The sequence below is a fragment of the Stegostoma tigrinum genome, chromosome 19 (assembly GCF_030684315.1).
Source record: "Stegostoma tigrinum isolate sSteTig4 chromosome 19, sSteTig4.hap1, whole genome shotgun sequence".
In the NCBI taxonomy this organism is placed as follows: Eukaryota; Metazoa; Chordata; class Chondrichthyes; order Orectolobiformes; family Stegostomatidae; genus Stegostoma; species Stegostoma tigrinum.
The window spans coordinates 1,911,861-1,926,773 of record NC_081372.1 but is presented as its reverse complement, the minus strand read 5'-3'; the positions used below and the strand labels follow the sequence as shown (position 1 = coordinate 1,926,773).

Here is a 14,913-nt window from a genome sequence, read left to right as displayed (position 1 = left end):
CTACTTGGTCCCACTGGCACAATTCACATTCAGCTTGAAGTGCCCGTGGGAGTCATCAACATTGAGCTTAGCTAATGAGGAGAGCTCATAAAAGAATCAGTTGTCACAACATCAGTATATCACTGCTGGAGTTGCTTAAGGAGCTGTTAGGGTAAATTCTGGTTCGGCTGCACTTCTAACATTTACCATTCAGAGGCGTACCATAAACGGGGCTTCATAAGCCAATTCCTCGAGGTTTGCCTCCGATTGTAATGGTGGAGGATAAGTTAACAGGAGAAACAGGAAGTTGATTACAGAGCAGAAGAAGTAGAGCAGGGAATTACTGATTCTGTAAAAGAATGTATCCAAAGGAACAAAAACAAAGTTGCTGGAAAAGCTCAGCAGGTCTTGCAGCATCTATGAAGGGAAAAACAGTTAATGTTTCGGGCCTAGTGACTCTTCCTCAGAACACAAATGTATCCAAAGGACTGCTATGTGCAACTTAAAGGGTAAATGATTTTGGTTCTGCAATTAAAGGGGGAAGTGATGGCATATTTGTATTTTCGCTAGAATAGTAGCAACAATTAGTAAGTGTCACAGGGACCTGGGTTTGAATTCACCTTGACAGATAGCAGAATTTGAACTCAGTAATGTCTGGAATTAAAAGTCTGATGAATGTTAATCCATCGTTAATTGTTGTCAAAACCCCTCTGGTTCACTAATGTTTTTTAGGAAGGAAATCTAATGTCCTTACCTGTTCTGGCCTGTACATGAATCCCCATTGACAATGTTGTTGGTTCAGACTTCTGAACTGCTCTAGCAAACTCGCTCCAAAAAGGCACGGGACAGAATAGCCCACCTGGCATTGGTCTAGCCACCAGGAAGGATGATGGCAAACTGATCTGTTCTCCCCAAGAGTGGGAGACCTGCCTCCCAGACTGTTAAGCGACAGCCTGATATGATGACACTGATGGAATCATATCTTACAAAACCATCACTAACCCAGCTATGTCCTTCCTCACTGGCAGGAGAGGCCCATTAAAAGTGGCAGCACTGTAATGTACAGAAGGGAGGGAGTTTCCCTGGACATCTTCACCATTGATTTGGGGTGTCATAATGGCTCATGACATCAGATCAAACATGGCAAGGAAATGTGCAGATTACCACCTCCACCTCTCTGCCTCCTGCCCCGGCCAATTCCAGTTCTCTCTTGGCTGATGAATCAGGATCGTGTTGGACTCCACGAGGTAGAAGCACTGAGCAGGACTGTGGGATGTACTCTAGGTGATGGAGCTTCAATGCCCATCACCAAGAGTGGCTTGGCAGCTGCAGTACTGACCAAACTGGCCTGGTCCTAAAGGACACAGCTGCTAGACTTGGTGTATGGCACATGGTGAAGGGGCCATCAGAGGGAAATACTTAGTTGACCTCATCCGCACCAATCTGTCTCCTGTATATACATCTGTCAATCGTGGTATGAGTGGCCACCAGGGAATCTAGAATTCTCAGAATCTGGAACAGTCAACTTGTAAGGGCAATACAGCCAGAAAGCCTCATAACATTTTAAGTATTTAGATGCACTGTTGTGATACCAAGGCATGCAAGGCTATGGACCAAGTGTTGTAAAATGTGATTTAGGTTGTTGTTTTTCACAAGCGCAGATTCGAAGGACTGAGGGCCTTTTCCTGAGCTGTCAATGCCTTTATTCCAAGGAAAGATTGGTGAAGCTGAGATTGTGCTCAGAGTAGATTTAACAGGTGTTTAGAATTACTAGGGGTTTTGACAAGCGAATAAGCTGAAACTGGTTACACTGACATAGAACAATACAGCGCAGAACAGGCCCTTCGGCCCTCGATGTTGCGCCGACCTGTGAACTAATCTAAGTCCCTCCCCCTACACTATTCCATCATTATCCATCTGCTTATGTAAGGACTGTTTAAATGCCCCTAATGTGTCTGAGTTAACTACATTGGCAGGCAGGGCATTCCACACCGTTACCACTCTGAGCAAAGAACCTGCCTCTGACATCTGTCTTAAATCTATCACCCCTCAATTTGTAGCTATTCCCCCTTGTATAAGCTGAAGTCATCATCCTTGGAAAAAGACTCTCACTGTTCACCCTATCAAATCCTCTGATCATCTTGTATGTCTCTGTTAAATCACTTGTTAGCCTCCTTCTCTCCAATGAGGACAGACCTAAGTCCCTCAGCCTTTCTTCATGGGGCCTGTGCTCCAGACCAGGCAACATCCTGGTAAATCTCCTCTGCACCTTTTCCACTGCTTCCACATCCTCCCTGTAATGGGGCGACCAGAATTGCACGCAGTATTCCAAATGAGGCCGCACTAGTGTTTTGTACAGTTGCATCATGACATCACGGCTCCGGAACTCAATCCCTCTACCAATAAAACCTAACACCGTAAGCCTTCTTAACAGCACTATCAACCCGGGTGTCAGCTTTCAGGGATCTACGTACATGGACACCAAGATCCCTCTGCACATCCACACTACCAAGAATCTTTCCATTGGCCTGGTATTCTGCTTTCCTATTATTCCTCCCAAAGTGAATCACCTCACGTTTATCCGTATTAAACTCCATTTGCCACCTTTCGGCCCAATTCTGCAGTTTATCCAAGTCTCCCTGCAACGTTCTTCCACACTGTCCACCGCTCCATTGTCATCTGCAAACTTACTAACCCGTCCACCTATACCTGTGTCCAAGTCATTTATAAAAATGACAAACAGCAGTGGTCCCAAAACAGACCCTTGAGGCACACCACTAGTAACTGGACCCCAGGCTGAATATTTTCCATCAACCACCACTTGTTGCCGCCTTACAGAAAGCTAGTTTCTAATCCAAACTGCTAAATCTCCCTCAATCCCGTGCCTCTGTATTTTCTCCAATAGCCTACCATGTGGAAACTTATCAAAGGCTTTACTGAAGTCCGTGTACACCACGTCAACTGCCCTACCCTCATCCACGTGCTTGGCCACCTTCTCAAAAAACTCAGGTTTGTGAGACACGACCTGCCCTTGACGAATCCATGCAAACGATCTCCAATCAAATTGTTGCTTGCTAGATGATGATAAATCCAGGAATGATAACCAGAAAACATAGTTTTTGGTTAATTTGGAAATGAGGAAAGTAACAGTTTATTTTTCTGATTTTCACAACGTCACATCTAAACTCTGCAGTCCTGGCACATTGAGTTGAGTGGTATTGGGCAATTAAACAATGCACTGGAGGAAGAGACTCCTCAATATCTCATCCTCAGTGATGGGGAAAGCCCACCACATCATTCCAAAAAATATGGTTGAATCATTCAAAATGATCTTCGGACAGAAGTGCTTGGCCTCCTCCAGTAGTCCTCAGCATTACAGATACAGTCTCCAGCCTTTTTGATACAGTTCATATGATATGAAAACACAGCTGAAAGTACTGGATAGTACAAAGACTATGGGCGCAGCCAACATTCCAGCAATAGTACTAGAAACTAGTACCAGCACTTGTGTCCCTAGTCAAGCTAAAACATTTGTCAAATGGGCTGAATTCCCAAGGTGAGGTAAGAGTGCATGACACCAAGATCACCTTTGACTGTAACATCAAGGAGCTCTCACGAAACTGGAGTCAAAGCAAACTAGTGTAATCTCTCTGAGAGCCATTGCTGGCACAGAAGCTGTTTGTGGTTGATGAAGGTCTTCATTTTGTTCTAGTACATGTCTATAGTCCCTCAGGCCAGAGATTTTCACTGAATGTGTTCAGACGTATTATGACAGACCTCTGGAGCAGGTACAACATGAACCTTGGCTTTTTGGAGCAAAGGTACTTGCCCTGCCACCAGGCCACAGGAACCCTCCTGTCCTAGGCAGAGCAATTTTCAGCTGATTAAAAAATAACCTTCTCTTCATCAAAAGGCCTGAAGTGGGAATGTTCGATGATTGTGCGATGTTCAGCACCATTCACTGCTCCTCATACTCAAGCAGCCAATGTCAAAATACAGCAAGACCAGGACAACAACCACTTGTGCTGACAAGTGGGGTCTGCCTTACAAAAATGCCAGGGAATGACCATCTCAAACAAGAGCGGCTCTAACCATTGCCTCTTGACATTCAATGGTATTACCACAGATGAGAAGTCCACTATCAACATCCTAGGGTGACCATTGACCAGAAACTCAAGTGGCCTCGCCATATTAAATACTGTGGCTACAAGAACAGGTTAGCATCTTTGAATTCTGCAGTGGGTTATTCTTTTTATGATTTCCTAAAGTGTGTCCATCATCTGCAAGGCACAAGTCAGGAATGTGATGGAATACTGTCCACTTCCCTGGACGCATGTAGTTCCAACAACACGCTAGAAGCTTGACACTACCCAGGAGAAAGCAGCCTGCTTGATTGGCACCCCAAACATTCACTCCTTCACCACGAATGCTCAGTGACAGCAGTGTGTACCATCTATAGGATGCACTGCAGAAATTCACCACGACCTTAGACTGCACCTTCTGAAGGGCATCAGATACATGGGAAGACTATGACTTGCAGACTTTCCTTCAAACTACTCATGATCTGGACATGGAAGTATGTCACAGTTTCTTCGGGGTCATTGGGCCAAAATCCTGGAACTTCCTCCCCAAAGTATTGTGGCTATATTTTAACTAAATGGGCAGACACATTTCAAGAAGGCGGCTCACCACCACATTCTTGAGGGCAACCGTGGTTGAGCAATAAATGCTGGCCTAGCACACCTATCCCATGAATTAATAAAAACATGAAAGTATAATTTAAAACTATTTGCCGTCAGTAACAACTTTGTGGTGTTAGTGGTAAATGCTGAGAGACACTGTGACAAAATACAGTAAAATATTAATTAACTTCTGGATTAGCGTTGAAATTCATTTGCCAATTACAATGTAACTAAGTAGTAAATAGCGTATTTATTTGGAAAGCCAGTGCAGATCAGATTCTTAGAAACTTGTCTAAATGGGGAAGAGGAGTAAAGAGCTCAAGGGACAGATATGTTGATCACAAGTAACAGCACAGGTTAATAAGCATTTTTCTTACAAAAAAGGCAGAGTACTGGGGTTAATTTCTAGTGGAGTTATAAGGAGATGTCGAGAAACTGTTAAATCTGAATTCAATACACATGAGCCCAGCTTTTGAGTGCCATTTGGTGGTGTTGAGACTTCCCACTGTTTAATAATATAGAATCCCTGCAGTGTGGAAACAGGCCTTTCAGCCCAGCAAGTCCACACCAACCCTCACAGCATCCCATCCAGCATAACCCACCTAATTTACACATCACAGAACACTGCGGGCAATTTAGCATGGCCAATCTGCCTAGCCTACACATCTTTGGACTGTGGAAGGAAACTGGTGCACCCAGAGGACACCCACACAGACACTGGGAGAATGTGCTGTGCAAACTCCACACAGTCACCCAAGAGTGGAATTGAATCTAGGTCCCTGGTTCTCTGAAGCAGTTGGTGAACTTCTTGAGCACAAGAGCATGATACAGCACAGATGTAGTCATTAGTATAATGGAGAAAGAGGTGAGAGATAGGGCCAGTGTAGTTGTGGAAAAGGGACTGTACCACACATCGTAGAAGGAGGCAGGCATAGCTTGGGTTCATGGGTGCCCATGGCCATCCCTTTAGTTTTTAGGAAGTGGGAGGAATTGTAGGAAAATTGTTCAGGGTGAGGACCACCTCTGCCAAGCAAATGAGTGTATCAGTGGAGGGGGACTGGTTGGGCCTACTGGAGAGGAGGAAGCGGAGGGTTTTTAAGCCCTCTGTGTGGGGGATGCAGGTGTACACGACTGTCCACGAAGGTGAGGTGATGGGAGTTAAGGAATCGAAAGTTTTGGAAAAGGTGGAGGGGGTGGGCTGTGTCACCACTGTAGGTGGGGAGTTCCTGTGCCAAAAGGGAAAGAATGGAGCCGAAGGAAGAGGAGATGAGCTTGCTCACACAGGAGCAGGCAGAGACAGTGGGTTAACCAGGACAGTCGGGTTTATGGATTTGCGGTAGGAGACAGAAACGGGTGGTGTGTGGTTGGGGAACTACCAAGTTCTGTGGACAGGCGATCTTTCTGAAGCAGCCCTGCCTGCACTACTCTCTGGGTAGGAGCTTCAAAGATTCCTACCCTCTAGGGGGAAAAAAAATTCCCTTTATCTTAAATGGTACTTCTTTATTTTTAGATTTAATTTCTGGTATATTCCCCTCAGCATCTACCATGTTGCACCACCTCACAATCCTTTACATTTGAATCAGAGCATCTCATTAAACCTGAAGTATCATTCGAGTGTACCTTCTCTGAACTTTCACCAGCACTTTTATAGCCTTTCATTAATAAGGAGATCTAACTGTACATAGTACTCTCATCGTGGTCTCAGCAACACTATACAGCTGTAGCAAAACATCCCTATTCTTCAATTCATCTCCTGCATAATCTTTTGCAGTTTTGCACATTAATTTTTGCAAATCATACGCCAGGACAAGTGGATCTCTCTGTTACTCAGTTATAGAATCATACAGACCCCTTGGACTAACTCATCCGTGCTGACCAAATGTCCCAATCTGATCTCGCCCCATTTACCCGGGGTAAATAGACTTAAAAGAGAATCCAAGGAGATTCTAGAAATACATTAACGGCAAAAGATTAACTAGAAGAGAGAATAGGGCCCCTTAAAGATCAACATGGCCATCTACATGTGGAACCACAGGTGATGGGTGGTTTTTCTTCAAACCCTTTCTATTCATATACCCATCCAGATACCTCTTAAATGTTGTAATTGTACTGACCTCTACCACTTCCTCTGGCAGCTTTTTCCATATGCGCACCACCCTCTGTATGAAAAAGTTACCCCTTAGATCCCTTTTAGATCTTCCCCCTCTCACCTTGAGCCTATATCCTCTAGTTTTGTACTCCCCCACCCTGGGAAAAACACCTTGGCTATTCACCCTATCCATGTCCCTCATGATTTTATAAACCTCCGCTTCCCAACACTGGAGGAAAATCATGCCGGCCTATTCAAACCTTCCAATCCAGGTAACATCCTTGTAAATTTTTTTCCTTCCCCTTTTGAGTTTAACAACATCCTTCCTATAGAAATGCAACCAGAAATGTATGGTGAGGCCAGTTTTAGAATACTGCAATGTCCTGTACATGACCTAACTCCTATACTCAATGCACTGATCAATGAAAGCAAGCATACCAAACGCCACCTTCACTTCCTACTTACCTGTGACTCCCCCATTTTCAAGGAGCTATGCACCTGCACCCCCGAGCTCCCTTTCTTCAGCGGCACTCCCCAAGGCCCTCCATTTACTGCGTAAGTCCTGCCCTGGTATGCCTTATCAAAACACAATACATTTATCTGACTTAAACTCTATCTGTCACACCTTAGCCCATCAACCCATCTGATCAAAGTCCTATTGCACTCTGAGTTACTGTCCACTGCACCACCTATTTTGGTGTCACCTGTAAATATGCTAACCACACCTCCAATGTTCACTTTGAAATCTTTTCTTTTAAATGATTCAAAGCAGTGGACCCTGCACTGATCCTTGTGGCACAGCATTGGTCAGAGGCCTCCAGTCTGAAAAGCAACCGTCCACCACCGCCCTCAGCCTTCTACGTTCAAGCAAATTTTGTATCCGATTGGCTAGCTCCCCTGGGTACCATGTGATCTAACTTTCCTGATCAGTCTGCCATGTAGAACCTTGTAGAACACTTTGCTAAAGTCCATATAGACAACGTCTACCACTCTGCCTTCCTCAATGTTCTTTGTTACCTCTTCAAAGAACTCAATCAAGTTAGAGGGATTTTCCATGCACAAAGCCGTGCTGACTATCCATAATCAATCCATGCCTTTCCAAATGCATGTAAACTCCTGCCTTTCAGAATCCCCTCCAATAGGTTACCCACCACTGATGTAAGACTCATCAGTCTGTAGTTACATTGCTTTTCCTTACAGCTATTCTTAAATAATGACACCACATTAGCCAACCTCCAGTCTTCCAGCATCTTTCCCTCAAGAATCCATGATACAAATATCTCAGCAAGGAGCCCGGTAATCTTTTCCCTTACTTCTCTTAAAGTTGTGACCATCTGATCACATGCCAGAGATTAATCTACCTTTGTGCATTTTAAGACTTACTGCACCACCTCTTCTCTATTATGTACTCTTTTTCAAGACATCATTATTCATCTCCCCAAGTTCCCTACCTTCCATTTCCTTCTCCACAGCAAATACTGACACAAAATAGTCATTTAGTATCTCACCCATCACCTGTGGTTCCACATGTAGATGGCCATGTTGATCTTTAAGGGCCCTATTCTCTCCTATAGTTAATCTTTTGCTGTTAATGTATTTCTAGAATCTCTTTGGATTCTCTTTAAGTCTATTTACCAAAGCTATCTCATGTTTTTGTTTGCCCTCCTGATTTCTCTCTTGAATATATTCCTGCCTTTTTGGTCTTCTAGGAACGCACTCTTAATCCCAGCTATCTGTACCTGATATATGCCGCCTCCTCTTTCTTGACCAGAGCCTCAATTTCTCTATCATCCAGCATTTTCTAGACCTACAAACCTTGCCCTTCACACTAAGAGAGACGTACTGTCTGTGAACTCGTCATATCAGGAGTTCTGCAATCTCTTTCCATTAGCTTAGCAAAGTAAGCCAAATAAGTTTGCTAATTACTAGATTTGTGACACAGTGAAATTAAAATATTCAATGACACTCAACATTGCTAATTTGATCGTAACCTACCTTTACAAGTAACAGATCTTTGCCAAATTTATAATGTAATAAAAAAAATTGTTTTTTTTGGTTGAGAATATAACTTTAGCAGAACTCAGAAACTGCAAAGCAATCCAATTAATATCTATAATGCAAGCCCAATCTCTTTTGATCATAAGCCCCACTCTCATGCCAATGGACAAATTAAAAGAGAAAAAAAAGTTATAGTTTGTCAGTTTGATAACTGTTACAACAATGAATATTAGGTCTTTATGAAATCCTTTGACTCTGGGTTGTATTACAGACCCACAGGACTGTGGATCATGCTTGAGCTCCAAAGTTGGTGGTCAATGCAAACAGCTTCTGCAAACCTCTGGACAGTTTTATTTATATCATACAGACTGTGATCCTTTTCTGAGAACTTTCAAGTTGGTAACTGCAGAATAACTAGAGAGAGCAAATCTTAAAAACCATTGCCAATCTGGAAGCTTTCAAAAAAAACCGTCTCCTGCTCAAAACCCAGTCGTTAACTCTTAACATTCTCTGTGGTTGGCTGACCAACCCCAGTCCTTCCTTGACTGAGTGATTCGACATCCAGCCGGCTGTCATTCCCTGAGCATAGCACCATCTCGGTGCCTGATCATCAGCAGTGTCCAGTTATTAACCTATGTTATCTTTCCAGACTGGTTCCCAACAACAAGCATCAGTCTTTTGTTTTTTTTAATAAAGCATGCTGCTATTCAGAGTTCGATTCTCAACTTCAACTTTGTCTCAAACTGAAAACAAGAATATAAGAAAGAGGATGATAGTTTCAACATATTCTTCCCATCAAAGCAGAAAAGTTCACATTATGAACAAAACAGAACCTGAAAGGTGCCCTGTCGATAATCGCTCCCTGATGACCGGCTTGTTGTTCCTGCAGCCTAAAGGGGAGTTGTACTTCAGGACTCGGTGGAATTCTTGACATAGCAGATTCTAAAGAAATTACCCAGGGGATTGAAGATTCTGATTGGCAGTTTCCCTGTGCCCAGAGCCCTCCAAATGTATCCACTTAAATCACAGAATTTGGAGAGTTCTACTGCAGTTAAGTAAATAGTTACTCAGGAAAAGTTGGACAATTTTAAAAAAGAAATTAGCTCCTGGATAGCTATTGAACTGACGCACATCTGTATCTTCCGTACACTATCTGGATCCTGACCCAATGTACCTTTCTGGTGGACTGGGCACCATCCCTTCCCTTCTAAGCTGACTGACTGCCACTCTTCCCAAAAAGCATCCATTGTCATTCCTTCATTATCATTGATTCACACCCCTTTATATTGACAGTTCCATAGGAGTGTCTCACCCCACAAGTTAGAGTTTAAATGTTATGTCACTCTCTTCAAAGGATAGATATGAATGGCCTTGCCTTCAATGCCCTCATCCCAAGAACAATTTTGTTCTTATAAATTGCCAATTGTATTTGCTATTTGGCTGTACGTTATTGAGACCATCCAAGTCTCTGATTTGACCTGGAGTCTCTTCTGGGCTTGTTGTCTGCCATGGCATAGATGTAATGGATGGTATGAATGAAAATAAAATGAAAAAAACTCTCAACGTTTCACATCAGGTGCTTCCTAGGTTATGGAGAATATAAAGAGACCCACTCCTCATTAGTGTTTTAGAACATTGATGCTTTCAGTAAGTCTGGTATGCTTAACTGAGGGGCTCTCAAAGTTTTTTTAACTATCACACTGAAATAATGCTGGTGAGCTTTGCCCAGTTTCACTGGGGGCAGACAATGTGGACCAAGGGTGAAATGATTAGGAGAAAAGATTAGAAAAATGTGGAAGTAGCTACATGCTTTAAAAACTGGTTCACTATTGGAAAATGAGTTTTGGATTTTTTTGAGCAGTAAATTGGGAGTAAGAATGTTCTAGCAACTTTATCACATTGTTTGTAGTTGGCCATATGAATCCCAGAATAAGGTTACTATTTTGCAATTTACTTCAGCAGTTAAGCTTGCTGTATGAAGACAAATAATACACTCTAAAACACTAATACTGTATATGTACAGTATGCTTCTTAGATCTATAAAATTTTTTTGTCTCATTAACAATTTATTGCCTTGTCATCTAAGTGCAGTCCACAATATTGTTCATTTCTCAGGACCTTTTCCTTTATCCTGAAGGAACTGGGTACCATTCCTAGTAAATATCCTGAAGGTATTTTGCTGAAGATGAATCCCCATTTGTGAACTTTGAGTTCCAAGTTTTAATTAGTTATAAATTACAGGCTAGGCCCATGTTAGTGTTGATGCTGCACACAATTCTCCATTTCTGATCTGTTGTGCATCCCCTGATTTTAATTGCTTTTTGAACAAGCTTTTGGTCACCAGTCTTAAAACGTAAGACTGTGTGGCAAATCTTGACAGATAACATTACTGTGAAGCACCTTGAGGCCTTTGAATGTGAAAAGTGCTATTACAATGCAAGTTATTGTGAAGTGGATTCAAAGTTCAAACCATATTGTCTAATTAAGTCTTGAAATGATGTACACTGCGGAAGGTTGTTTGGTTCCTTGTTTCTGTGCTAACAGTTTGAAAGATGCTGGAGTATTATGACTGTGCAGTGGTCACTTTGAGATTCCAGAGCAGTACTGCTTTAATTTAACATGTGTTGACACTGTGCAATCATTTCCAAGCCCTGATTTGGTTCTGGGTTATTCAGATATGTTGTCTTCACTTACATGCTATAAACTGTCTATGATTCTATTTAAAAAAAACTCATAAAGAACTTTTAACTTCTTTTGTAGCAAAGAGCAAGGCCCAATGCCAACTGAAAAGAAGAAGAAAGGTAAAAGGAAAAGTGCTGTTCCAGGAGACAATTCCGAGCAGGAACAGTCTGCAGCAAAGACTTCACAGGGCACAGAGGAACTAACAGATGCACAGGTAAAGCATCACCCAACACAGATTCACCAGAGCTGTCCAGCTGAGTTGAGAGGTTTGTGGGTTCTGATGAAGTTTGTTTGCAGGACTGGCCATAAAGAGAAGTAATTCAAAACTTCTATCTAATAGGAATTTGAGAGGTTTCAAAAGTAACTGTAATATTGGCAGAGATAACAAGATGTAGAGCTGGATGAACACAGCAGGCCAAGCAGCCTCTTAAGATCAAGAAAGCTGATGTTTTGGGCCTAGACCCTTCTTCAGAAATATTGGCAATTGTTACATCAGGCATTTTGCAAAGAAAACACAAATATTCACTCAGAATGACGCTGGACTGTGCACACCTCAGGAGTACTTAAAAAATTCCACAGGTGCTGCCTGGCTGGGTGGACTGGCCAAGGTGCTGGGCTTGATTCACCCCCTTTGCTTTTTACCTGATGTCTCACGCAGTGTTTTCCTGCCAAAGTTGGCTGACTTTGTAGGGTTAAGCAAAACTAAAAAATCAGCTATTGTTTCTGTTCCTGGTGACTAAACATTGAAGACTATCTAATGCTTCAAGGTAGACACATGACCAAACTCAGACTTAGCTGGGATTGTCCCTGATGATATCATCTGTTGTTACCAGCTCTCTAGATTATCCATGCAGCTAACTAGGGAAATTCCCAACATTGGAAATGTGCACGGAGAGCACATATGTTATTTCCAGTGTCATCTATTGTTACCCGAACAGCGAGCCCATAAACTACTTAATGCATTTGGATTGATTTCATGAAATTTCTGTACCCTTGAAGCATGTAACTTAAATGCTATTCCTCAGAATTTTGTATTTGAGGGGGCCTATCTTTCTGATGAACTATTAAATTGAGCATAATCTGTTCCCTTGACTGGATGCAATAGATATTGTAATACTGTTTTGAAAAAGACCAGGGAGATCTCCTGTCTCCTGGCCAATATTTATAGTTCAGTCAACATCTCTAAGATTATCTGGTCATTTAACTCATTGCTATTTTTGGGATCTTGCTGTGTACAAATTGACTGCCTCGTTTCTTGCAAAGTTGATTCTAGTGAGTTACGAAGTTGTTGAAGTTGCACTGGTCGGAATATGGGCAAAATGTAGATTCCTGCGATTGTTTTGCTGATGTCACCCAAGTAAATTGTATGTCACTAAGTCTTTAAATCGGTTTTCCCTTAGGTGACAATGGAAAAATTGTTCACCATTTAATAGCAGACAGGAATTGTGAAACACAATGTCAGAAACTGTCTTTTCCTTTTGCAAGTCCTGGTTTTCTAGCATTTTGTCTTATTTGATTTCTGACAGTTCTATTTATTTTGTTATTTCTGCCTCACATTCCTTGAAGTTATGACAGTGCATGAAGTGCCGATACGTGCACAATGAAAGAGTATAGTCCGTTTTTGTTTTGTAGTGGTGATAATACAATGATCCTTACATCAAATAATGCACACCCGTTACATCAGAAGGTAAATTTCTTGCACTGCTTTCTGTATGTTAGAAAGCACGTCCTGGTGCTGCGGTGAACCGAACCATACTTTGTTGGATTATGCTTCATTTTATGAATAACAAATTCTGAATCAAATTGCAAAATGAAGGGACAAAGTGAATGAATTTCATTTATGATTGGCAACGTAAGGTTAACTGAGAAGTATGCCTCCATCTGGGGATCAAGTTGTCACCGGCAAATGCAAATTTGACAAAACTGACAGTGGTGTTTGGATTTGACATTTTTAGAGTCATACAGCACAGAAACAGGCGCTTTGGTCCAATGAGTTCGTGCCAAACATAATTCCAGACTAAGACAGTCCACCTGCCTGCTCTTGGCCCATATCCCTGCAAGCCGTTCTTAGTCATGCACTTATCGAAATGTGTTTTAAGCATTGTAACTATACTCTTATATTTGGGAATTTATACGAAACGGTTTATAATTTGCACTCTAAGAAATGGGGAAGAAGGAACTGTTCTGGTCTTCCAACTCATTTGCCTATTTGACACAAACTGTAGAGTCGAGTGTAATGGGGAAACTCCAAAATCCAAATGCAGCCTCGATTGTCTATTGGAGTACAAAGTATCCTGCTTTACGCTGAGCTGGATGGAGTCATAAAACCTCTCTTTGGAACCTGGTGCATGAGTTGTCTTTGCATATCCCCATGTTTTTTGTGTGCCATTAGCCTAAGTTGTATCACAGAGGAAGAAGTCACTTTAATATTTGTCGACAGCCTGGGTTTTGTCAAGGCTGTCAGATCCTAAATGTGAGTTCCTATTTCGCAGGTTCCTCAGCCAAAAGTTTCTTTAAAAAAAAAATGATTGTAAGCAATTCCATATTTATGCTTGAATGGCTCACAGGCCTCAACAAGAATCCTAGGGCATGGGGCCTTAGTAATTGGAGGCACGATTTACAGTGTCGGGTGGTGCAGAAGACGGAAATCCAGAATTGAAGGAATCAGGAGCTCAAAGCCAAGAGTTTTAATGGGTAGTTGAAGTTACTGAGATGAAGAGCAACAGGACCGTGGAGGGAATTAAACCTGTGGATTGAGATTTTTAGGTATAGATGTAGCCAATATAGATAAACAGGGCAGGAGTGATGAATTATTTGACTTTGTTACGGGATAGGATCCAGCCAGCTGAGCTTTGAATGAAAGTGCACGTGTCAGGTTGGTCAGGAGAACATTGGGATAATTTCATTGGAAGATTGGAGAAGACAACAGCAGGGAGTTTGACAGCAGGTGAAATGAGGCAGGTCTGGAGGGTTGTGAGAGTGGGTGTGGGTGGCCTTGGTATTAGGGAGAGTATAGAACCAGGAACCTTGATCCGTACTGTCTGAGTTGCGCAGGATTGACAGTTGATGTAAAAATCTGGAGATGTGCGTTAGAGAATGCCAATAGCTACTGTCTTCCTAATATTTAACAGTTTTTATATTTGTTCTTTCTGAATTCTCTCACCTTGGGTTTTATTTTGGATTAGTTTTGGCGTCCAGTTATTTGGCTGTCAGACATCCCATGCTATTAGTTGTGGTTCACAGTAGTTTCACAGCTGTGCCTAGTGTAGGCAGAGTTCTTACTGCACAATTTATTTAATGCTCCCCATCTGACTTATCACATTCCAATAAATAAAGCCATAGTACTGACAATGCGGATGCGAGTCTGGCGTTATCAGTGCAGAGAAGAACAGTTAAATATTTGAGACATAAATGAATGAGACAAGTCTGAATTCTCTTTGGAATTTTCTCAATTGCACTCCAGTCCCTCTTTCTGCAGTGTTT

At 42.2% G+C, this 14,913-nt stretch overlaps 1 protein-coding gene across 5 annotated transcripts in view; it reads left to right on the top strand.

The window, feature by feature from the left end:
- chd6 (chromodomain helicase DNA binding protein 6) overlaps positions 1–14,913 on the top strand; it is a 266,089-nt gene that overhangs the window by 106,520 nt on the left and 144,656 nt on the right. For all 5 annotated transcript variants that reach the window (XM_059652680.1, XM_059652681.1, XM_059652682.1 and 2 more), the window contains one exon: positions 11,509–11,644. In XM_059652680.1, the coding sequence (XP_059508663.1) occupies positions 11,509–11,644 (136 nt within the window). The remainder of the gene's footprint in view (positions 1–11,508; positions 11,645–14,913) is intronic.